This window comes from Heteronotia binoei, chromosome 2, assembly GCF_032191835.1.
Source record: "Heteronotia binoei isolate CCM8104 ecotype False Entrance Well chromosome 2, APGP_CSIRO_Hbin_v1, whole genome shotgun sequence".
Lineage (NCBI taxonomy): Eukaryota > Metazoa > Chordata > Lepidosauria > Squamata > Gekkonidae > Heteronotia > Heteronotia binoei.
Genome location: NC_083224.1, coordinates 143333120 through 143357469, shown reverse-complemented (window position 1 = coordinate 143357469; position 24350 = coordinate 143333120). Strand labels below are relative to the sequence as shown.

The following is a 24350-nucleotide window of genomic DNA, read 5'->3' as shown; positions in this document are numbered from 1 at the left end:
AAGCAGAGGCTGTTGTGCATCTCAAAACTCAGCTACAGAGGATTTCTAATAACTGCTAAAGTCTAAACTGCAACAGAAATATACATTACACAACTTGATTCTGTATCCATTCAGATTTCCAGAAGACAAGATACAGTTGGGACCAGGAATAGACTACAGATCTTCACTACTTTGCAGAGTTAGGCAGCTCCTACAGATGTCCAAACTTCATCTATTACTTTATTTAAAAAAGGTCTAATTTGACTTTTTTTTCTTCTCCAAAGAATGGAAATATTCTTATTTTGTGACAGCTTCAAAAGAAACTTCTTTCTCTGGACAATACCGTTTGACTAAAGACGCCAATCCCAGTTAACTATGATCTTACTGAAAAGTTGTTTTTACATGGGTTCCACGGGAGGGGAGAGTTAATTAGCTAATCAAGGAGACTGTCCAGGACAGTATTTAATTTAAAAGGCTGGAGGCTTTAGGTGCTCAATTAAGTAGCTATCGGTCGCAGACTGGACTTTAATGGGCTCTTTTCTCTTTAACTCCAGCAAAGGGGGAGAGATACCCCAGGTCAGGCTAATTAAAGCCAGGGGACTCTTTAATTGTGATGACAGAAGTGGTTTCAGTTTCCTCTCTTTGGGTCTTGGAGTCTAAGGAGGTTGTTAATATTTCAACATTTGGGCAACACAATCAATCACCAACCCTAAGACGTTCCATATATGGTTGAAAGGAAAGCTCTACATTTTGTAGCATGATGCTGTACCACGTTAAATTAATCGCAGCACTGTTTCCAGTATTTGCCCCCACTCTCCCCTCCACACCTTGTCAGAGCATTAAAGGGCAGTGAAGGTGAGATGGGTAAGGACAACGGCATGCACACATGAGTGCACAAAAATTCAACTGGAACACTTTTAAAACTGTAAATGCATAATATTAAAGGGGGTGGGCTGAACAGCCAGGCCCTGAGTTCCATTCTCTTCCATTACATGGATAAGAAGGGGGAGAACACAACTCACACTAGTACCCAAACACAGTAGACTTCCTATCCAAATCAACTGATCCAAAAGAGACTGATTTTCCAGCAGATTTCCTATTTTGGATCCAAGTTTTGCACCAGCTGTATCAGATGCAACAAAGGTTATACAGGAAAATTATGCCTGGAGGCAAGTCCATTAAAGTTACTTCAGCATAACTACAGCCCAGGCACCTTAAAAGCACCAGAAGCTATTGATACTTGAAAGGGGGAGGAGGGTGGCTGTGGAAGTGCTGCATTAGAGAAGGGGGAAGAGAAAAAAATATCAGCCAAATTACGCTTGGTTAATTCAGAGTAACAGATCTGCCCCCAAGTGAATTGGAGGCCTTGAATTAATTCTGTTATGACAAATCAAGATAAACGTTCCCCCTAAATTGCATGCGATTTAATTAATTTTTGAGATCCTGGATTTTTTTTTCCAAGCTAATAGTTCACATGCTCCTGTGCTGTCATTGTGCTTGAGTGGGCAGACTTCAAAGTGATATTAAATAACCAACTATTAGATTTACCTAGCACGTCCTATTGGAAAAATGCCATTTAATTACCTAGCCTGTTCAATTAAAGGGACAGCATTCCCTGAATATAGCAGCTTGCTGTTGATTACCAGAAAAATGAACTCATTGCCTGGCGGCACCCTCCCCTCCTCAAATGGCACATACTGCAGACAACCACGTGAATGGCAATGAGCAACAAGGAGAAAGGAGAGCATCTTCTGAATGTTGGAATGGGGATCAAGTCCCTGCCCTGGCATGTCAAACACAGGACTACAAGAATTAGAGAGATGAGGGGGGAGGCTCTAAACAAATGCTGTCTTCCACCCACAATCCAGACTATTCAATCCAGACCACCTCTTTTCAGAACACCCTATAGCTAAACACACACCCCCCACAAAAAAAAAGTAGATTCTAAGTGAGATGTAAGAATGAATCATAACAAATGGAATAAAGGTCCTCAGGCACTAGCCCTTTAAGAAAAGCTAGTTTACAGTCTCTCTGCCCCCCCCCCCACCCTATTCTCTCTCTTCCTCTCCAAGGCCAATTTTGTTAATTAAATGTTTTGTTTGCGACACAGCTCTCATTCATTTCGGACACGTCATTCCAGGCAGATCTAAAACAGGGACGAGATCTCATTAGATAAAACCTATCAGAACTAAGAGAAAATGGAGGAGACACTAATTAAAGCTCTTAATTGTGCAGATTCACTGCCACGCTGCTGCTTTATCTGGAATCTCATGGCTGGGAGGACTGCCTATCACAGTCTTCCTTCATTCTGAAAAATGCATTTTGCTTAAGGTACTTAGGGGTTAAGGATAAGGGGGCCAGAGAAAAGTCAACAATTTTAATCTCCTTACACAGACATACATACACATACACCTCAGCTGCCAACTGAGTCCTGCAGCAGTATACAGCCAGATTGGGTAAGGCTCATTCTGCAAAGCTCGATCAAAGCATCAGACAGTTTAAAAGCTCCTTAACAGGACTGATCTGTGGTCTAACATAGGCTTTCACCTCAGAGAGGGTGATCAGTTTTCCTCTCAAGGGTATTACACATCTGCCACTGTGGCACTTATTTAAGATCACCCTTGAAATTTCCAAGAGGAACATAAATGTAATTAGGACTTGGGAAGAGTTTTCTTTAGGCACCTTCCCCAAACCACTCCTGATAAAAACTGCAGAAGGCTGCTAAATTGGTAGCATCTTGCATGTCTGTCAGTAGGCTATGATGTGCAATTACTGATGCCTGAAAGTCATCAGGGTCATAGATAAATTTTACACAGTTAGGTCCATCATCTTGCAACCTAAGGAACAGACTAGCTTCTAGAAGTGCATACCTTAACATAAGAATCTTCAATTACCCCAGTAAGCTACTTAGTTCTAGGGGAAAAGGCCAGGCAATGGAACCACATCAGTTCCAATTTACCATCTGATACGCACCCTATTTATAATAGCCTACATAAAAAACATGCCAAGTTTACAAAAAAAACCAGAGGCGACAATTCCATAATCTGGCCTGAACTTGCCTTAGGGGGTACAGTAGACAACTTCTCTTTTTAATTAATAGTGATCAGAAGAGGTTTGTTTGATGGTTTTAGTAGAGAGACAAAATCTGTACTGTTCACAGAATCTGAACAGTAGTGTCAATTTTTCCACTTCAAACAAACCCCCTTTTTTTTAACCGTTCTGCTCTATTTAATTAGAATTCTGCCTTGCTTATGCAGTTGTTTCAGACAGGGATCAAGAACACATCACTGTAAGCCTGAACATACTGATTTTCTAGAATTTATTTTTTTCAAAAATCCAAACACTTAGCAAAATTAATATCGCTTAAAATCCTTTAAAACCTTTCTATAGCTATTTTGTTCCTGCAGTCTATTTAGTTGATTGAAAATGCCATCATCAAACAGGGTAAATGATACATTAGAACAAGCAAACACCTTTTGCTGCCATCCTTTTAAAATAGTAATGCGTCCAAAGTAACTAGTGTTATATCCAAGTTATTCCACAAATTCATGCAGACAAAAATTCCAACTATCTTTCCTCCTTTGAGAACAGGGATACTTTTTCAAATCTACTGTCAAACAAAGATAAAGGCTACCCAGACAACACCCTTTATGCTTTTAATTCACATTTTTTCCTATGCCAAAAATGTGGGAGGGGGACATTTAATTACTGGTTGCTCAACTAGAACACCTTCTCAAAGCATTCATGTGCATCAGTCTATCAAGCCATTTACTCAAATTAAATGCGTAATCCTTCAAAATGCCTCCTTAGTTTAAAAGAGCTTGAGTACACCTGAAAAGATCCAGTGGGCGCCAGACCTCTAGATTGTTTTCATTAACTGCACCACCAAAAAAAAGTATGACAGTGAAAATAAGTCATAAAAAAATTCAGTCAGTGCAAAACGGATGGAGATTAAGCCATTGTGAAGCAATAGGAAATATTGAAAAATTCAGATGAACACAGATAAGTCAGTCAAAAGTTGCCCTTCAGCAGCATAGAGAGAACACAGAACTGGGGGGGGGGGGGCAAGAGGCAGTTTCAGCTGGCCAGTAGTTAATCAGTTCTTTCACAATGAGCACAGAGAATGAGTCACTCCATTTTCACCGCTTATTATTTGCATAAGCACCTTTTAATCAGATACTAAAGAGGGAGATATTTCATTGTTTAGGCTTTGCAACCACAGCCCCAATGAAACCTGTATTTGCCCTTTTTCCTCTACACCCTTCTTCTGCATCTACACTACAGTCTCTGGTAGCCAGGAAGTCCTTTCTAGATCAGTACTACCTTAGAAGTTTCATTCACTCACATCTTCCCTCTGGGGTCACCTATCCAACTCACCCAGCATATGACAGACAAGGAATTGTTTCAACACATTCTGTTTCTAGTTTTCAAACTACTACCTGCAGTAGCTTCTGACCCAAGCCCTCCTCTGTTTCACTGGGAGAAATGGAATAACAGTGCACATAGACTCACATACATGCACACGTGTATTCCTTCCCATCTTGCTCACCTGATGTAGTCATTTCTGCACAGGATCATGCCACTCTTCGTGTAGCAGGACGTACCAATTTCTCCCAGCTGGGCCTGGCAGCAGGAGCATTTCAGGCACCGGCTATGCCAATAGCCATCCATGGCATAGAGCAAGAAGCGATCAGCAATCTTCCCCCCACAGCCTGCACATCTTTTCCACGAGAGGGAGCCACTGGTGACCGGGGGAGGCTGTGAGCTGCTGCCTGGGTTCACCATGGTCTGAATAAGAAAAACAGAAAGCGGGTTAACATCTCCCTTCTCTTTCTACAGCAGTTCTCTGTGGAGAAGGGTGGGGGAGGAAAGAGTGGGAGAGCATCTACTTGTTTACTTTTCAGGCTCTTTGTTCTGAGTTAATTAGCCACCTCCCCTCTCTAGCTCATAAGTGGGGCCCAATGACAGTTTCAGCTTGCAATATTGCTGTCAAACTTGGAGCCCCCCCCCTCCACTTTGTTTGCTGACACAAAAGTACACACACCTGGAGTCTTGCAGTCTACATAGCCCTCCAAATATAAATTGTGGGCCCCACAACACTAAAAAGGGAAAAAAAGATTCCTGGGTGAAGCCACGTTCCCTAACCACAAGTCTTGGGAAGCACAGCTGCAACTCACAAGTTGGGAACAGTTCAAGGGATTTAGTTTTCTTTTACAGGAGAGGTTCTGGAGAGAGAGGAACAGAGAGCACTCACAGAGAGGGAAAAAGCCCCTAAGAGTTGTGAAACTGGTTTTTCAAGCTCTCTTTTTTCATGCCATTGTTATCTACAAGAGCCCCAACCATGATTGTCCCTATTTTTTAAAGAAAGAGATCAAATGATGTACTCCCCCCACACTTTAAAGAATAATAATAGATCACTGAACTTCAAGAAGCCTGTTAACTTCCTATACAAACACAATCTACTTTTGTCTCACTAATCTGCCCTTGATCGGCAATTTAAATGCTAAGCGCTTTGTTGTCCTAAAAAAGAGAGCGAGAGAAGAAAGCAAAAAGTTTGTGATAACAAAGTCACAGAACAACCAAGTGTGCCCCACTCAGGAAGTAGCTAGCATGGCCGCCTCCACCGTTTAAAACACAAAAGCACAAAACTAGAAATGTGTTTCTTACTTTCCAAAAAACATTTATACAAGAAAGGCAATGGGGAGATTAATACTGGGACCAATTCATAAAGCTGACTCCAACCAATTAATTTGCTCTGCCACAGATCCAAGGTCCAAGAGACTGGTGCCCCTTCAACCACTTACACTATAAAAAGATCTTGTTATTTACTGCCAATTAGCGGCATGTTTTTGCCTTTGTCCTTCTAAACTGCACATTTTCAACCTAAGGCATGCATCTGGCTGCTTGCTAAAAGTCATACCTCTAAAACAAGAGGGCACAAACTTTTTCCTCTGTCACTTGCCTAACTTGGTTACACAGCAGTACCAGGTTCCTTAAAATAGGCCAATGGGGGGGGGGGGGAGAGAAAAAGAAAAGAAAACAGGATTTCCTCCAAAATAACTCCTGATCATATGTTCAGTTGACCACAAAATAAACCAGACTGCAAACGGCACCAATTAAGGCTGTAACTAAAAACCCTGAGACTTGGGAAAGAGAAACCACTCTAAAAGCCATTAGCATTGCATTTCTCTGAATGCATCATATACCTTTATGTAAATTGATTTCTGATGCATTTAACTCACGGAATGGCCTTTTGTTACTGTTTCCAGCACTATGAATCTGCATTTCTGTAGGATGTTTTTTTTCCGTTTTAAAAAACCCACCAGATTTCAAATTATGTAAATGTATTTCAGATCTTTTACAAGACCAACTTAAAAAAACCCACTGTCAACCCCTAGCCTTTGTTGAAAGGTAAATATTATATATAAAGAAACGTTACCCTGACAGAAGCATCCAGTAACCCCATTAAGCTAAAGCTCTTAAGGACAAGCAATACCTTAATGCTGATTAAATCTAAAAGAGATGAATCAAGAGGACTGACCAGAAAGTGACTCCCTTGATAACCAAGGACGGGCCCTCATCAAGTTTCATTTGGAGTTTGGGGGTGGGGTGGGGGGGAGAGAAGGAAAGCTTTTAACTTAAATAGGCTTACTCTGGTAATTACACAGCCAAGCAATTTAGGTCCTGGAACAGAGGCAATGAAACAGAAAGGAGAGAGCTGGCAGCTAGAGGCAAAACACACACCCCCTCCCTTCTTTTAACAACGTCTCTGGTGATTTTAATGGAGACCAAGGGAGGGACAAGCGTAGAGCTTGCAATTTGTAGTACAAAAAAAATGGATGCTTAATTCACGGCTTGGTTTTAATTAGGTTGATTCATCAGATTTCCCCTGAACAAAAAAGAGAGAGAGCGAGCGCGAAGGGGCGAGAGAACAGAAAACGGCTCACTTAAGACTCCCCCTCCCTAGCCTGCCACTGTTTCAAAATAATGTTTACTACAAAGAAAAGTGGGCGATCGTACCTCCCTCCATAGACTCGCAAGCAAAACCGGGGGGGGGGGGCGGTCGCAGAAGCAGCCCGGGGCAGGCAACCTTTTGTACGGCACCACTGCTGCGGACGGCCCCCGCCACCGCTCGGCGACCAAGAGTTACGGGGCAAGCCTCGCTTCTCCGCGGCGGCGAATCGTGTTTACTTCTAATCCCGGACGACCAGGGGAGAGGGGCGAGACAAGAGACGGCATGCCAAGCCAAGCTACCGGGAAGCTAAACAGAAGGGGGGGGGAGGAGTCCGCGGCTTACCTGTTTCCCCTCTATGGTGCAAGAGGCCGTGGTTAACGTGGCTGTGGGGTCTGGAGAGCGACCGGGAGAAGAAAAAAGGCTTTCTTGCAAGGCAATTTTCTCTCAACAAATAACAACAAAAGGAAAGCTAGCCCAACCCGCTTGCTGGGCGACGACGGAACCTTCAACCCCAAGAAAGAATAAGCAGCCGGGCCAGGAGGATGAGAACGCTGCCCGGGAAACGTCTGGCTCAGTCCGTCCTTCCTTCCTTCTTTCTCTCCCTTCCTCCTCCTCCTGCTGCCGCCGCTGCTGCTTCCCCTCGAGGGGAGCTGCAGAGCTCAGTCGCTGCTATTGCTCGGGCTGCAAAGGCGAGGGCTGCTGCTGCAATCGCTGCCTTAAGTTTTGGCAGATGTGGCCGCACTTTGTAGCTCTCCCCTTCGTCTTGGAAGCCTCCACCCTTGCGGACTTCGCGAGGCTGCTGCCTACAAACAAGTCTGAGAGGCGGGGAAAGTCCCTCTTCTGGAGGAAGGGGAAGCCGGAGCGGCTACAGAGACTGCCGAGGAGCTGCGGAGGTGCTGGCGGTGGCAGGACACGCAGGGAGGCCCCTCTCGTTGGCGCCCTCCGTAGCTCTCTGCCTCCTTCTCCCCCATGTGTTACTGACAGAGCAAAATCCCAACGACTCCGCAGCTCAGCCCCTGACGTCACGGCGCCTCGCCCAATCCGCCTGCCGTTTGTTCAGGCGGAATAATAAAACCTGCCAATCCCAAGAAAGACAAAGGAATGGGAGGGGGAGTGTGGGGCTCGCTTGAGTCAGGTGGGACGCGGCACAGGCTGGAGTGGGCGGGCAGGGGCTGCTAGTGCTCGGAGTACCTACGCTGTCCGCTCTTCTTCTGGCCTCAGTGATTACAGTCGCTGAAGAAAGTAGCAGCTTAGTAACGTGAAAGGCCGCAAACCTCCGCACACTTATTCGGGAGGAAGTCCTAGGACACTCACTGGGATTCGCTCCATAGGGTCGGGCTGCGAAGATTACAGGGCAACATCGGAATTTCTTCTGAGTAGAAGTGAATAAAATCAAACTGTTCATTTATTTGGTAGTAAGCTTGTTGAACTCGGTAGGTCCTGTTTCTGTGGACGTGGGTCTAGTTTCCAAGTGCTCGTGAAACTTTAGATGAGAACCATTCAGATAGTCATGGGGGCCGTTTTGTTAGAAACGCTTACTGGGAAGTAGCTAAGCCATGTTAAAACTTTTTGCGACTTGTTTCAGCTTTCATGCATCCTTCGGATTGCTGTAAATTCGATAGGTGGGTGGTATTTTGGATTTGCTGTGAAAGCATCTTGTATGTTTCCCCCACCCCGCTCAAGGTTTCACTGAGTGACGTAATGTAGCAGTTTTAACTATAAAGGATTCCTTATAGTTCTTACCTCTGTTATCCTCACAACCTCTATGATACTGAAAAAATGCAGGCTTGACTGGAAATTCAAATATTTGAATCCAGGTCCAAATTTGGCATTTTGTCCCTCCAAACTATGTATTTGAATCCCTTTCAAAAAGATGGTCTTGAATCTTCATAGGCTATGCTGTGGAGGCCAAATACTTCACTCTAACAAGGCCCCACTTTTTAGTTAAGCCTCCTGACTCTAGGCTTAAGCCACCTGTACTACCACTACGAGGTGGAGAAGTGGGTGCTTTTTTATCAAGTATGCTGATTCAAGATGATTTCTACAAGCCAGGAAAGGCTCCAGTATTTTTGGACTGATTTCTGCTAGTCCAAACAGACTGTTGTTGGGGACAAGTAAAAAGGAGCAGTTGTTGCACCAAAAACCAGGTATTTTTAAATATCTTGTGTTCTGGTTTAATTATTTATTTATATTCCGTCTATTTCCCCATAGGGGCTCATGGTGGAGCACAACATAACTAATAAAATCACAGCAGTATAATAAAAAAGCCAATTTTAATATTCAATGCAACAGAATAGTCCGGCAGAACAATATAAGATGGTGTAGCAGGACAGTGCAACAAATCAGCACAGTAGGATAGTACAGTAGGGGAGGCCAACCAATCTTAGGCATAAGTCTCTCCCAACTTTAACCCTTTCAACTTCTCATTTTAGAGAACTAAAGTAGAGATGCAAGAAGCTGCCATGTTGGGAAGCTCATGGAGTGATTGCTAGTATGTAAGCTGAGTCAAGGATAGGAAGCCAAGGGTTTAAATAATTTATATGCTGTTCTATGCAAAGTATCTCAGAAGTATCAATGGAACATCCTGTGCCCAAGTAAATGTGTCAGTTGCCACATTGATGTTAGGGCTGTATGAGTGGATCTGCATTCCCACACTTTTCTTAAAATGAAAAAGGAAATAGCCAATACTTCAGCACTTCTGCCTGTACTGAATCACTGGGCAAGCTACTTTGGTTCCATCAGAGCTGTATGAAGACTTACTATTTCCTTGTACTGGTTACCTACTCTGGATTATAAGCGTTCTGGGAAGAAGATATTACCAGCTACGTATACTTTTTTGTTGTTGTTCAGTTGCAGAGTCGAGTCCGCGACCCCATGGACAAAGTCACACCAGGCCCTCCTACTAGATGGTGCCTAATGTAATACTGGTGTTACATAATACTATAAAAATAGTATTACGACAATTTTAACCAATCTGTTCAAAAGTGTTTGATGTTTTACATTCTGCAACACATTTCCCTTTAAACTGCACTTTCTGACATCACAGGCTAATCCAGTAGCCACTTAACTAGATTTCTAACTTTATTTTCATGGTCGTGGCTCTGTGTCTTTAATAGTTGTCCAAAAGGCATACATCCAGTAGATGCACCATTTCCCAGCATAAAGATTGGAGGGAAAGTTGAACCTGTCAAAATTGTGCCTCCTGTACTGCCAAAAAAAAGGGAAGTCCTGGATCTTGGGCATAATCTCTCCCAACTTTATTGCCCTTCTTTTTAGCCTTACCAACAGATGTGCCAAAGTTACTAGCTAACAAAATGTTTTATTAGCCCACATGTTCACAGCCATTGGTGGCATAAAAAAACCAGCCTTTATAAAACTTCCTGATCATCGGGAGCTCATTTTGAGTCACCACAGGTAACCAGATGAGTGGCTAATTTGACTGTGAAAGCCTGAGGATCCAAGGCCTGAACAAATCTCTGTCATAAAACTCCAAGAGTCTGTCTTTCTCTGTGGCCACTCTTCTCACTCAGGGTTTTGTTAATTTGTATTTAGCGCTGCTTCTCTAGACCACTTTATTGATAATGAATAAGTATTACTCTTTACATTGAAGGAGAGCATGAAGAGGGTGCAGATCATCACGGCTGCAATCCTCAAGCCACTTAGTCCAGGGCAGGCTGGTTGAGGTCACTGGAATAGGACTACTCCAGAGTGCAGCTGGGGATATTAACACTGATTATGTTGATATTTAGGTAATACAGGGTCAGGCTTCATCTGGCTTTTTTCCTCAGGATTTTCAGAGAGCACTTGGGACTTGGTCCTCTGCTCATACACTTACCACTTCACCAACTCCTCGTGTGGTATACTTTAGGACAAAATTTGATCCTTTGATTGAAAAGGGTTTTTTTAAAAAACTGTGAGCTGCGTCCCACTCATCATAGCAGTGGCCATTGATTTTTAAGTACTGCTTCTTGAAATCAATGGGGAGTTCATCTTAAAAATTAATGCTACTGTAACTCAGTGTTATTAATACCCCATAAAATTTTTAAAGAGGAATATGTTTTACGTTTGGCTGGCAGTTAACAGCGCATTGTGCCATTTAAAAAGGCAATACCATAGTTCTTTAAAACAAACAACTGAGCAAACTTGAAGAGAGTGAGGACCCGTTAAAGGAATTAAATATCCATAGTGTAAAATTCTAATGGAAAAATGAAATATTAATTCTATGCATAGGACAGTTAGAGGCCCATGCATAGCAAAAGTTATAGGCAAGCATCCTCAAAAGATGAGGAAAAAATTGGCAGAGGGAACTTTGGGTATACACAATGCTGTATTTTCATGTAGCAGATAATAGGAGTCTTGTCAGTTTAATGGTCTGCCCTGTGGGTTCCTATTTCATGGTATATCCGTCGCACAAAAGAGACATTGAAATGTATTTTCGCTTAAAAGACAATTGAAAAATTAGGGAATAGTTGAAGGTTGTAGAGTTCTCCAGTTTAATACAGGGGGTGGTTAATTTCCAAGGAGAGAGAAGTGCCAAAGATGAAACTTGGAACACTGTACTTTAGAAAGGCTCAGTGGGCAAATTCCTGCCCCCCATCCCATGTTCCAGGCAATATCTGCTTATTCCTGTATTTTCACATGTTCTACACAATGATGATATGTACTTTATACTATATATTCATACAAACCTCTTTTTTTAAAAAAAGTGTACTATTTGTTAGATTGATGTAGTTAACTATGAATGGGGTTTTTTTAAAGTTCCAATGCTGTTGTTGTTTTTGACATTTAATTTTAATAGATCCTAGAACAAGTCTTTGAAGATTGCTAAGTATCTTGTCCAGTTCATACATATATGAAGTAGCACATGGGTTAACACTTTCCTGAAGGCCTCTATGAAAACCATCCTAGAAGGTGGTGGCTAATAAACAATGAAGACAGAACATGCAGTTGGGGCCACTCTTAAATAGTTCTTCACATATTCTATGACTGAGCCTTGCATCAAACAAATCTTAACAGTGAAATATTTACAATTATCTCTGGCATAGATAAAATACATGTATAGGACAGGATAATTTTATCTTTCTCCAATAAGTCTTGAGACAGTTCTTGTATGTTCTCTTCACAAGACAAGTTCAACTGAGAGAAAGAGACTGGTCTGTGGTGACCCAGTGAGCTTTATGTAGGGATCCAAATGCAGGTCTCCCTAGTCCTAGTCCAGCACTCTAATCCATACAGCATACTTGATACACACTTGTACTTTTTCTTTGTAGACAGATCACTCAGACAGTATTATAATACTTATTTGCTTCTTTACACTACCTTTTCAGAGAACCATGTCCAAGATGACATACAATAAAATCAATAAGATTTAATAAAAGCCAAACCGTAAACAATAGAAGTCATATGAGAACCAAAGTACATTTAAGGGGGCCCAAGCTATGGCATGTTTTCAAACATGATGCTTTCCCTTCCCATTACAGAGGCTCACTGGAGGAAATTGGCATGAAAAGCAATTGGCTTAAAAAGCAATTGGGCAAGGAAAAAGAGGGGAAGGATCTTGCCCACTTCACATTAAACTGATTTGACAACAATCTGATCCTAAAACATCCAGGTTTGCATCTGCCATGTCTGATGCTGTTCAGACGACCCTATTGCTCATGCAGATTCTAGCTTGATCAGAAGAAGCATCTAAGACATGTAAGAAGGGTGGTCCTTAGGACCATGGCGGGGAGCCCAGAGGTGGAACTTGACCCTCTCATACTGCGGAAACAAGCTTCACCTAGTTAGAAGCACTTTCATATCTCAATAAACCAAAGCCACACCAGGTTCTCTGACCTCATATTGTGTCAACAGAAAACAGGGTTTGTGCAGAAGTAATCACAGCCAGGGCTTTTTTTTCAGCAGGAACACACAGGAAAGCAGTTCCAGTTGGCTTGGCATCAGGGGTGTGTGGCCTAATATGCAAATGAGTTCTTGCTGGCCATTTTCTACAAAAAACCCCTGTGTGAAACAGGTAAAGTCGGGGTGTGGCCTAATATGCAAATGAGTCCCTGCTGGGCTTTTTCTACAAAAAAGCTCTGATCACAGCAGCTCATTGTTTCGGACCAACTCCTGTGTATGAACAACCAACACACAATTGCCTTGCATTATAAAGAGACAACTATAATTGCCTGTCTCAGTATCAGCCCTGAGAAGCTCCAGTGCTGGTCTATATGAAAGTAATCAGTGTGTGGAATGACTGTGCAGTGTGGGGCCAGCTACAAGGCTAGGTGGATATTGACGGCAGCAGAGTATATTCTAAAGCTGTGGCTGTAAAAGCAACCTGCAAAGTAATGTGTTAACATATGTTAGCAGGGAGATTTTAGCCAGCGATAGTTCTTTACAGATGATGATGTGAAGACTAGCATTATCCCTTTTGAAAATGCGAGAAAATAAATGGTTATAGTACATGGTAATAAAAATCCAGATGTACTTGAGCCACAGCGCCACCTGTGGGTATCCTTTATTTCTGCAACTTTGGCCTGAACTGGACTGAAAGAAGAGTTCAGTGCAGTCATAATTTGGATGGGAAAACAAATCAAAATCATCTGGCTGAAAATCATAATGGATAACAAACTATTTTTCATGTTTCTAACATCACAAATAAAATATTTCTCCAAAGAAATAAAAGAAAATAATTGGTAGTTTTTGCTTACTTATGTCAAGCTGCTTATATACTTAACACTGCTGTTAACAAATACATTATAGCCAAGTGTTCAACAGGTGCAGCTTTCTCCCTCACTGCATTTCCATGAGAGTCTCTGTCAGAAGAAAAAAAAGGTAACTCTATATAGGTAATGCCAGTAGGCCTTCTATACCTTTTCTTTTAAACTGTTCCTGTGTGTGTGTGTTTTAATAGCAGCCTGATATGCAATGTATTACTTACGTCAAACCCAAACTGAACAACCTCTATTAATATAATTCAAATTGAAAGGGAAGGGGAAACCATTGCCTGCTGTGGCTTATTGTTCACCACTAGGCTGTTTGCCTACCAGAAATATGGGGATTCAAGAAAGGAGCAGCAACCCTTGGGCACCCCCTGATTTATCCATCTTCTCTTATGAGTTTTGTTTCTCCTAAAGGAGCTGGAAAGTAAGTTCAGCTGCATCACATGGTTTTGTCTATACCTTTTCATCCTGTCTTTCTTCCAAAGAGCTCAAGTGGTGTACGTGGTTCTTCCCTCCTGTATTCCATCCTCACAACAACCCTGTGAGGTAAGTTAGACAAAGAAGAGAATAAGTGGCCCAAGGTCATCCAGTAAGTTTCATGTAGATTTGAACCTATGTTTTCCAGATCCAAGGCTGGTTCCCTTTTCTCTATACTGCACTGACTGTTCTTTTTATCCCTTTGTAGTCCATTCCATCTGGTGGTGAGGAGCAACAACCTCTGCCATCTGGGCTCAGTTCTGGCGTTGACACTGAGTGGATGGTTAAGAACTAATCAGAGGGAGAGGAATGTCCCGTACTTAAGAACAGTTTGATTGGCAGACAACAGGAAGATTTCATGGCATGGAGGAAATGCTTTGGCTGCTGTTAAAGGCATATGAATGTTGGATCCTCCTACGAGTCATTCATTCTGCTATGTATCTGTTTCAAGATTACTTGAATATGACCAACTGTATTAGGACCTGCTATGAGCTTGTCACACTGCCCATTCCTACTTCTAGTCATAACATTTGAGTTCTGCTTGATGGAGCAAAGGTTGAGATGTAGCAGGATAAATAGCTCACATCCACTCTTTCCTGTCACTGCTTTCAGCAGGGCTTTTTTTGGTAGAAAAAGCCCAGCAGGAACTCATTTGCATATTAGGCCACACCCCCTGACACCAAGCCAGCCAGAACTGCGTTCCTGCTAAAAAAAAGCCCTGGCTTTCAGGCTAATGGGGTTAAATGGGAGGAGCTCTTTGGCATCACGTTAACATGTGACATCACTTCTGGCCCAAAGTCCAGTTTGTGCACAAAGTGATGTGCATTGCTATGATGTGTGCCAAGACTGTCCTGTCCCCACCCCCAGTCCTCTGACTGGGTTGCCACCCATAGCCTCTGTTTGCATGCATACCCACAGGGACAGCAGGATGTGATGGTAAGGCAAGGCCACTCAGAAGTGGCTCTGCCCCTTGGTTTCTTCCTTACTATGGAATATTTCCTGGTGTTTACTTGTGTTTCCCGGTGTTTAACTTGTGTTTCCCACTGATAGGCCTCAACCTTTTGCCCATTGTCTTGACCTTTACAGCAGTGAGGCCTGTCACAACTCTGGCTCTTCCACTTCCTCTCATGTGACAATAATGCCTCACTTCCTGTCACATTGGCAGCTCATTGGGACCCATGCTCCCCCCAGTTGGGTAAAGGATGGATTGGCTAAAGATCACTGTACTAGTCTGTTTCAGAAACGGATTCTTTGATTACTGCTTCACTGTATCAGAGAAAGCAACATTTGTTAAATCTTTCCTCTTTTTGTTGAAGGCCTAGAGCCTCTCTCAAGCCACATTATGTATTACAGTATATTTCTTATTTTAAATGCAGGTCTACCCCAATGACATGTAAGGTGGGATGTGGTTTAAAGCACAAATAAACCATGTGGTTGACTAAGAGATGCTAAACTCTCAATTTCCAGGTATTTGTTGCTCTCCTTTTTCATCACAGCTAGTTTTACTTCCAGAAGTCCAACAGGCAGGAATTACTTCAGAGGTCAGGATATGGTAGGGTTGCCAATCCCCCAGTGGGGGCAGGGGATCCCCCGGTTTGGAGGCCCTCCCCCCACTTCAGGGTCATCAGAAAGCGGGGGGGGGGAGGGAAATGTCTGCTGAGAACTCTATTATTCCCTATGGAGACTTATTTCCATAGAAAATAACGGAGAATTGATCTGTGAGTTTCTGGGGCTCTGGGAGGGGGCTGTTTTTTGAGGTAGAGGAACCAAATTTTCTGTATAGCATCCATTGCCTCTCCCCAAAATATCCCCCATGTTTCAAAAAGATTGGACCAGAGGGTCCAATTCTATGACCCCCTAAAAAACCACTACAGTTTGGTGTAGTGGTTAAGTGTGCGGACTCTTATCTGGGAGAACCGGGTTTGATTCCCCACTCCTCCACTTGCACCTGCTGGAATGGCCTTGGGTCAGCCATAGCTCTGGCAGAGGTTGTCCTTGAAAGGGCAGCTGCTGTGAGAGCCCTCTCCAGCCCCACCCACCTCACAGGGTGTCTGTTGTGGGGGAGGAAGGTAAAGGAGATTTTAAGCCGCTCTGAGACTCTTCGGAGTGGAGGGTGGGATATAAATCCAATATCTTCTTCTTCTTCTTCTTCTAAATAAGGTGTCCCTATCCTTCATTATTTCCTATGGAAAGATTTAAAAGGAGTGCAGTTCCTTTAAATGTGATGGCCAGAACTCCCTTTGGAGTTCAATTATGCTTGTCACAACCTTGCTACTGGCTCCACCCCCAAAGTCTCCTGGCTCCATCCCGAAAGTCCCCAGATATTTCTTGAATTGGACTTGGCCACCCTAGGATATGGGGGGAAGCTGTACTGGGGAGGGGGAGATTCAGCATGGACCTCTTTGGTGTCCTACTGTGCCCAGTTTCCCACATGATTGGGGGCGTATTCATATTTAAAGATGCATGTCTGCCAAATTCTTGTACAGTTTGCCCCTTAGGAAGAGTGGTGACAAGTCTGCTCCATTTTTAGAAGTTCATTGCTGCTTAGAACTGAAAACGTGTCTCTGCTATGTCTCATTATATTATAATAGAAAAGTTGTGTTATTAAAAATTATTGGACTTACATATTATTTTATCTTCCAGGCATTTGTACCCACAGCTTCAAAAGCAGCTATGTCTAGTTCAAAAGTCTTTTTTTTGTGTGCACTGCTTCTCCACACATCTAGAGATGCCTACAGACTCATGTTACTTTCCACCTATATGAAAGGGGCTTTTTAAATGTTAGGCAGTTACGCCTTCAATTTCAATGCCCTCAGCTCTCCCACTAAACTCGATGGGACAACAGTGTTGATTTCTCATCTGGATGTTTTTCTGTCAATTTGAATAAAGGACTATTAAGGTTAAACCCTACTACACTCATCAGTAGGACTTGTTTATGAATAACCCTGCATCAGTCTTGGCTTTGAAAGAAAATCCAGTTGTGTATTTCCAGTTGGACTGGTACGATACAGTGGCATCGTTTAGGGTAGACATTAAGGGCAGCCTTCCCCGTAGTGTTCTTCAAAGCACAGTCATGAGGAACATCTGTATTTTGGTTGTTATGAGGAATAGAACAGTACCCACAACCAGTTCTCTTAAAATAAACTACCTTTTTGCAATTCAATCTTCAATGTATCCTTTGAAACTCTATGTAAACAACTCCCACCTATATGGAGATCTCTTTGTTTCTCTCCTCCACTACTAACTCAGAAATGATGTTTTTGGTCCACATATTTGTATGCCTATTGCTAACATCTATGTAATATGAATAAAAGAACAGATTTTTTTTAAAAAAAATAAAGCTAGCTAACTCAGTTATTCCAAGTGTTTTTGGTTAATGCAAGGTACACTTTATAATGACATAATTTATAGTTCTTGACATAAATCATTTCTTAACAAAATTGTTTTTGATAAATCACTATTTCTTCAAGGCTGACCTGGCAATCTCAGAAGCAAAATCTAATATGTCAGTTGTTTCAACATTGATAAAGAAATGCTGAAATTGTTTTGAAGACGTTCAGATTACAAAATGACAATACTTTTCTGTCATTAAATTTAAGTGCATTAGCCGGAAGAAAGAGACCCCTCCCTATTCTCTATAGGATCTCCTAAACATACTTCCAGAGTTGTATTCCAGCTCACTTTCTCACTGCAATCTGCTACAAGCTCAGAAAATATGCCCACAGTGTAGCTAATAAAGCACAACATCCAGGAATAATTTGTTCCACAGGAGGAATAAAAAGTTAAACAACTTTGGCTTTCTAAATGTTTCTGCCAAGCAAGTTTAAAAAATTTAAAGAGGATATTAGCATGGTACCCAAATGAATACATACTCATCTATTGGTTCATTTGGATTGTTTCTTTTTCTCCCTGCCCAGATAAATATTTAGGGCAGCATTAAAATTCCTTCTTACCACTTGTGTCCCATAGTAAATTCTCAAGCATCATTAGAATATCTGCCTGTTATCAGCCCAGTAAGGGAATGAATTATTTACTATAACTTTGCCAGCAAGAGTAGAGATGACACCCTTGTGAAGTTTTGATAATTTCAAAACACTATAATTTACAGAAGGGATTGAAGTGTCGTCTCACCTCCTTTGCACCTATTAGTAAGTAGGACACATTGATTGCCTGTTTGTGCAACATTAAAGCACAGGTTTGGAATGCATGACTTCTACCAGGTTTTATGGCAAGTCACGAAAAATGTTTCTAAAGGATCTTGCTGTATGTATATATTTGCTTTCTTAGTCAAGCAGGATTATTAAACTAGTGTCTGCAAAATAGGTCAGAGCCTTTATGGGCCTGTCTAAATCAAGGGAAAAGCCAGTAGAATATCTCAAACTATCAGTATCAGTTTGGCTACTGTTATACACACAGTCATAGCAGCATGTGAATCCAACTTTGGATGTCAAAAGACCACAAATCATGAGGTAGAGAAGTTCCTCTTTTTTCTGCTATTAGAAGATGGGTGTCTGCACAGACCTGGTAAATATGCATGTGGGCCATGTGGCTAACTGCATCTTACCCTTGGTGCATCAGATTAAGCACCTCCCTTCCATATGATAAGACGGGAGGCACATGAGGTGCCAGTTTTAACTGGCCCTAGAATCAGGGGATTCGGAAGCACAATGGACAAGTGCTTTTGAAATCCTTACCTGTATTGGGGGGGGGGGGGCATGAAACCCCTCTGAGAAAACCCACCAAGCTCAATGCATCCCATCAGCTATGTGTGATAGCCCATTACTTGGTAAAACTCATGGCCTGCCTAGAAGTACAAAAAGAGAGTGACGATGAAGTTCCCTGGGTGGCTTTATTGCAAAGCTGATGAGATGCATTCAGAAGGGAGGACTGCAATTACGGCAGGCTGTTCAGGAGAAATCATTTGAGGATGTGGAGGTTCTTCCCATACAGTTGTCAAAGGCCTGTAAATTGCTGCTTCTTATCATTTTTCTATATTCTGCTGGTCTTGTGACAACTCTGACAATATTAATGAGGAAAATGTTGTTTTAGGATTATGATTTTGTATCTGCTTACTACATTTTTATTCTACCCGTCCTCCAAGGAAACTCAGAGTCTCTTATATGCTTTTATTGCTTTGTTAACTCAAACATTTTAAAGCCACTTTTCCCACCTAACAGGGTTCCCAAGGCAGTGGACAATAACAATTATAAAACATGTAGAAGTATATAAAAACAATTAATACAGAACACATAAAGAAACACATGAATGGGAGGAAGAATCAATGAGAATTACTGAGGGATTGCTCCCGCCATTGTATTCTGACAAGGTCAGTAAATTTTAGAGATTGTAACTAGCCCAAGGTTATCCAGGAAATTCTATGGCAAAGCAGGGATTTGAGTAGGCGTCTCCCAGCACAAAATCTAACCACTACACTACACTGGCTCTCTGTTTTGGTTTCCTGCTGTTGAATAAATGCTATGACAAAACTTAGGTATTTACAGAAAGACTACGCCAGGCCCAAGCCAAGAGATTTCTTTTTGAAGTGTGTGTCATGGATTTCTTGCAATGGCTTTGCATATTTCTATTTTATTACATGACTGATGGGAATGGAATTATTTTTTCTTGATGTATGTTAGTGCAGCAAAGTGACAGTTGCTCATCTTACTGTTACTGAACAGCTGCACTCTATTTGGTTTAAGAAAAGAGATTTATGCTGTGGTTCATCCAATCAGAAAACAGCTAATCCATTTAAGCACAGCCTGTATTTTTTGTTCAGTATAATGGCCTCATATTTCCAGTATCTATGTAGCCTCAAATTATGGAAGCTTATAAGCAAAAGAGAAGCAACTGTTTAGTTACTGTATTTTCCTTATTTCACATGGCATCTTTAACTTGTCGCTTTGATTTATAAAGACTCAAGGCCACAATCCAATGCAACATATTGGAGCAAGGGTAAATCCCACTGAAAACAGTAGGAAGTATTCCCCCCCCTTTGCTGGCTCCTGCACCTATGCCTTTAACAGCTTGAGCTGCAAGTTATCGTGCTTATCTTCATACCATGAAATGCAACACCCAGTACTTTCTCCAGATTCAGATGCTCCTCAGGATTACAGGAGCAGCCCAAGCCTTTTAGCTGGACACTTTTCAGACAATAAACAACTTAGGCTGAATGTACTTACTCATCACTAAGTCACACCAGCAAATAACAATAATCCACAACAGCCAATCTGCTATGAGGAACAGATTTATCTCTTTTAGCAGAAGGGTGGATATATTAATATACCATTTACATTCCAAGGCCAGGTCCTAGAGCAGAAACAGGTAGCAGAGCTCAGACCTGGCTCCCATTAAGCCCTGGTTCAGTGCCAAACAGCATGAAAAAATATGCATCAGACTAGTCAGGCCATTTCAGCAGAAGAGTGAATCCCAGTGGAGGGATTCTCTGTTGCTTTTAATAAAGCAGAATTCCAAGAACTTTAGATGTATGCAGGCTGCTTTCTCTGTATGGAGTCCATTTCCCCATTGTGCACTCACTGCCACTACCTACGAAGAGGCATTTGCAGCAGCAATAGAGCATCTACGCAAGGAGATTCTCTGATTCTCTCCATTCCCTCTCGCACTGGCCATCCCCCCCATCCCACCAAGTTAATGGGGATGGGAACCTGTTAAAAACTCACTGGCAGTATGAGGGAAGAATGGCAGATGCAAGGGAAATGGTGCCAATGTGGATAGAGTAATACGTTAAAACCCCTGCACCTTCCCATCTACATAGTGGCCAGCCCTGTCAGGACAACCTTTCTGAAAAGACTGTGCCAGAGCTGGTTTTGGAAAGAGCAGATTAAAACAGGTGAAACTACAGAAGGGAATGACTGGAGGACAAGTGGCAGATGCAGCCAGGTGAAAGCTTTCAAGCTAACCCTACCCCCATCCTCTGCATCTTCAGATCCAAGCCAAGGAGAACACTCATGTGAAGCGACCATGGAACTGCCTCATGTCAGAAAGAAAAATCCCACAATGACCGATGCTACATGTCGCAGCACCAAAGAGCACAAAGCACCATGTAATAACTGTTGGGAGGGTTGCAGCAAAAATTCCTCATAGACTGACCTCTCTCTGAGCAAGGCTGACCTGGTAAGGGATTTTGGAACTGATCTTGTCTATTCAAGTGAGCAGCTGTATTTTAATCAAGAGAATGTATTCTTGATGCATTTTAGAGTGGTTTTATATGTGCTTCGCAATCTGTTAACATATGAGTTTTTGGGACAGAGCAGCCTATGTATTTAACTAACAAATCGTGGTCCTAATTCATTCAGTGTCTATCAGATGGACACTAGTCCAGTAAAAGTAGCTCACTGTGCTGTTGTTAAGAAGCTGCATGTGATTGCTTTTTTAAAATAAAAAAAACCCTTGTATCATGTGCCTCAGCTAATCATAAAGCAGCTTACTTGGAATGTAATTTTTTTTAAAAAAAAAAATAGGGTCCTGTGCTTTTGAAAGCAAACTAGTTTCTCATTGGCTTGAGGTCTGCTTTAACTTTAATCAGTAATTAAGGGTCAGCCATCCAGTAAACTCATTAGTTTACACCAATTATGGTGGGTATAGTAACTAATGATTCCTAGGATCATGCCATGTATTTCCAAGCTTTCAAAGGATAATTATGGTGTAAATCAGATAGAGCGTAAATCTTTTCCATACGTTTTGGTTGGTAATTGAGAAATAAAATGGTTTCCAAATGTATTTCTCTCTCCCTCTTTCCACTTTTTGTTCTGCAGTAGATTTCTCCCGGGACTCTTTAAAGCATGTGGAAAAGGTGATGTCAACAACACTTATATATGCTGGGCAAACAGAGACAAGACTAATTAATAGAGATACAAAAGAAAATCTTGCCCCTTTCAATGGTCATCCTGACATGAAACATAGACATCATACTACAATCTTGGGTATTCAGAGAATGACTGGACTTGTGAAAAAATGGGAGTCTTGAAAATCCTCTCTGTGTAACATAGAACGGTGTTGCCAGCGTGCCTGCTTTTAAGATGATTTAGTCTCTGGAGCATTTTCCTTTGAAGTCTAATATGTAGTTCTGTGTCTGCACAACATTTTCAATGCATTAAACAAATTAGTCTCTGGTTACAAAACTTTTTCAACATTTGCAAGTTGCCATTTAACTAGATCCATTATGTGTCAACAAAGTTGATGGTGGGGTGGCTCGTTTGAGAGGAATGAACTTTTGGAATGATTAATAAATAAAACAGCTTCTCTCACCCTCAGTGTTTACTTGAAAGCAATCTTCTTTTAAAAGACATTAATATCCCTCAAATTATTATTAGAATAATTGCTTTTACTCCTCTCAGAGTGCACATTTTTCCCCCTCATTTCCCTTCAGTGCAGACAGCTTTTCAGTCAGATAGCAACTTCCTATTATTTGTCCCTGGTCCACCCCCGCCCTGCAAAATGAAGAATAGGAATTATACACTTTTCACTAAGGAATAATTAATATGTCTCAAGTATTAGAACAGAGAATTGCAGTGTGACTTTGAATGGTACCCTCTAAGGAGTAGCATTGTTTGTTCTCTCCGGTCTTTAATGAGCTTTAGTAAATGGCCAGGAAAAATTACCTTCTTTCTGTAATATGAGAGAAGTGAAGAATGAAGGAAGCTATAGAATCCCTAGGAGAAAAGAGAAAACAGCATGCACACCCCATTTTTACCACTGCACTTTCTAAAGATTAAGTTTTTGTGTTTTGGACTAAGGTCCCAGGATATACATTTCCCCTCAGCACAATTAAAACATATAGAATTCTTTAATGTTTTCTTTTATGAAACAAGAGACACTTTTTCCAGTGCTTTTCCCAATACACTGACAGGAATCCGGCTTATATTGGGGGACAATTATATTTGTTAGTATGGTATGTAGTCTTTCTGGCCCCCTCTTCATCAAAATAAGCTTATAAAAGTGCCATATTTCCATCATGAAAAGCCATATGCTGCCATGTTTCTGGTCTTGAATTGACTGTTTTCTCTGGCAAAGTGAAATGAATATTTGTATTTACTTACTGACTGCAAAAGAGTTGAGAGGCCAAAAACTTCTTGCCGTTTGCCTAAGGTGCTTGCATGAACACATGGAGGAATTTCAGATTTCCCATCTAAACAGCCATGATCCATCCACCACTACTCAGGACCAGTGTTCCCTCTAAGCTGAGTTAGCGTGAGCTAGCTCACAGATTTTTAGCCTCCAGCTCACACATTTTTGTCTTAGCTCAGGAAGGATGATCCCAGTGTACACAATTTTATGCAGTAGTTCACAACTTTAATGCCAGTAACTCACAAAGTAGAATTTTTGCTCACAAGACTCTGCAGCTTAGAGGGAACATTGCTCAGGACTGTCCCTTTTTAGGACCTTGAGGGACTGCAGTGGGAAGGAAAGGCAGTTGTGACAAGCCTCAGTGCATATGTGAAACATCTCCCATTGGCTCCTGGTCATTGGCTATGCACATCTGGAAGGCATTTCCATTCACACTGGGGATTCCTTAGATTTCTACTAGCTGCAGTTCCATGTCATGCTGTAGACCTTTGAGGGTGGGACACAAACAGTTGCAGCAAAAGGAAGAAATGAAAAAGACTCCCACAAAAAGGAACTTCTGCTCACTTTTTTTTGGTGATCCAAACCATTGTTTTCCCCACAGTGTTGATATGAAATGTTGCTTTGATTTGTTGCTAATGTTTTGTATTTCCATTGATAAAGCTTAATTGCAAAGTCATAAAAGCCATAAAGAATTATAAACATAATGAACCACTTTATTGTAAAGGCCCATGACAGGTAAAGTAGATCAAAACAAAATAAATCAGTCCAATTAAAAGTCTCATTAAAAAAATATACCATGACCACTCTGCCAGCTTAAGTCTTCCTTCTGAAAGCTAATCCAAATAGAAACGGTTTATGACACTTGGATCTAATGAATGTACAGCAGAAGATAGAAGGGCTTTTATATCTAAGGAAGCCCCCCCCCACACACACCCCGGATGCGTTGCTCTATATCCTGATATTGTGCATTGAGGATATCCACCAGTGAGCATTTTGGGGACTCTACTACATGATCAGATTTTCTGGCATCTGTATATCTAATGCCCTGGCCTGGATAGCCCAGGCTAGTCTGATCTTGTCAGATATCAGAAGTTAAGCAAGGGCAGCTCTGGTTAGTTGTTGGATGGGAGACCACCAAAAACTACCAG

At 41.8% G+C, this 24350-nt stretch overlaps 1 protein-coding gene and 1 long non-coding RNA gene across 2 annotated transcripts in view; one reads left to right on the top strand and one right to left on the bottom strand.

The window, feature by feature from the left end:
- The window catches only part of LMO4 (LIM domain only 4), a 15369-nt gene extending 7397 nt beyond the window's left edge, over window positions 1–7972 (bottom strand). The window contains exons 1-2 of the mRNA XM_060232156.1: window positions 7277–7972; window positions 4529–4767 (exon numbers count right to left, since the gene is read on the bottom strand). Of these exons, the coding sequence (XP_060088139.1) occupies window positions 4529–4764 (236 nt within the window). The 5' untranslated portion in view covers window positions 4765–4767; window positions 7277–7972. The remainder of the gene's footprint in view (window positions 1–4528; window positions 4768–7276) is intronic.
- Window positions 7973–20813: 12841 nt separating this feature from the next.
- LOC132567660 (uncharacterized) lies at window positions 20814–22388 on the top strand. Its single transcript, XR_009555104.1, has 2 exons — window positions 20814–21249; window positions 21891–22388. It is a non-coding gene; the product is annotated as an uncharacterized LOC132567660 (long non-coding RNA).
- The last annotated feature ends 1962 nt before the right edge of the window (window positions 22389–24350 follow it).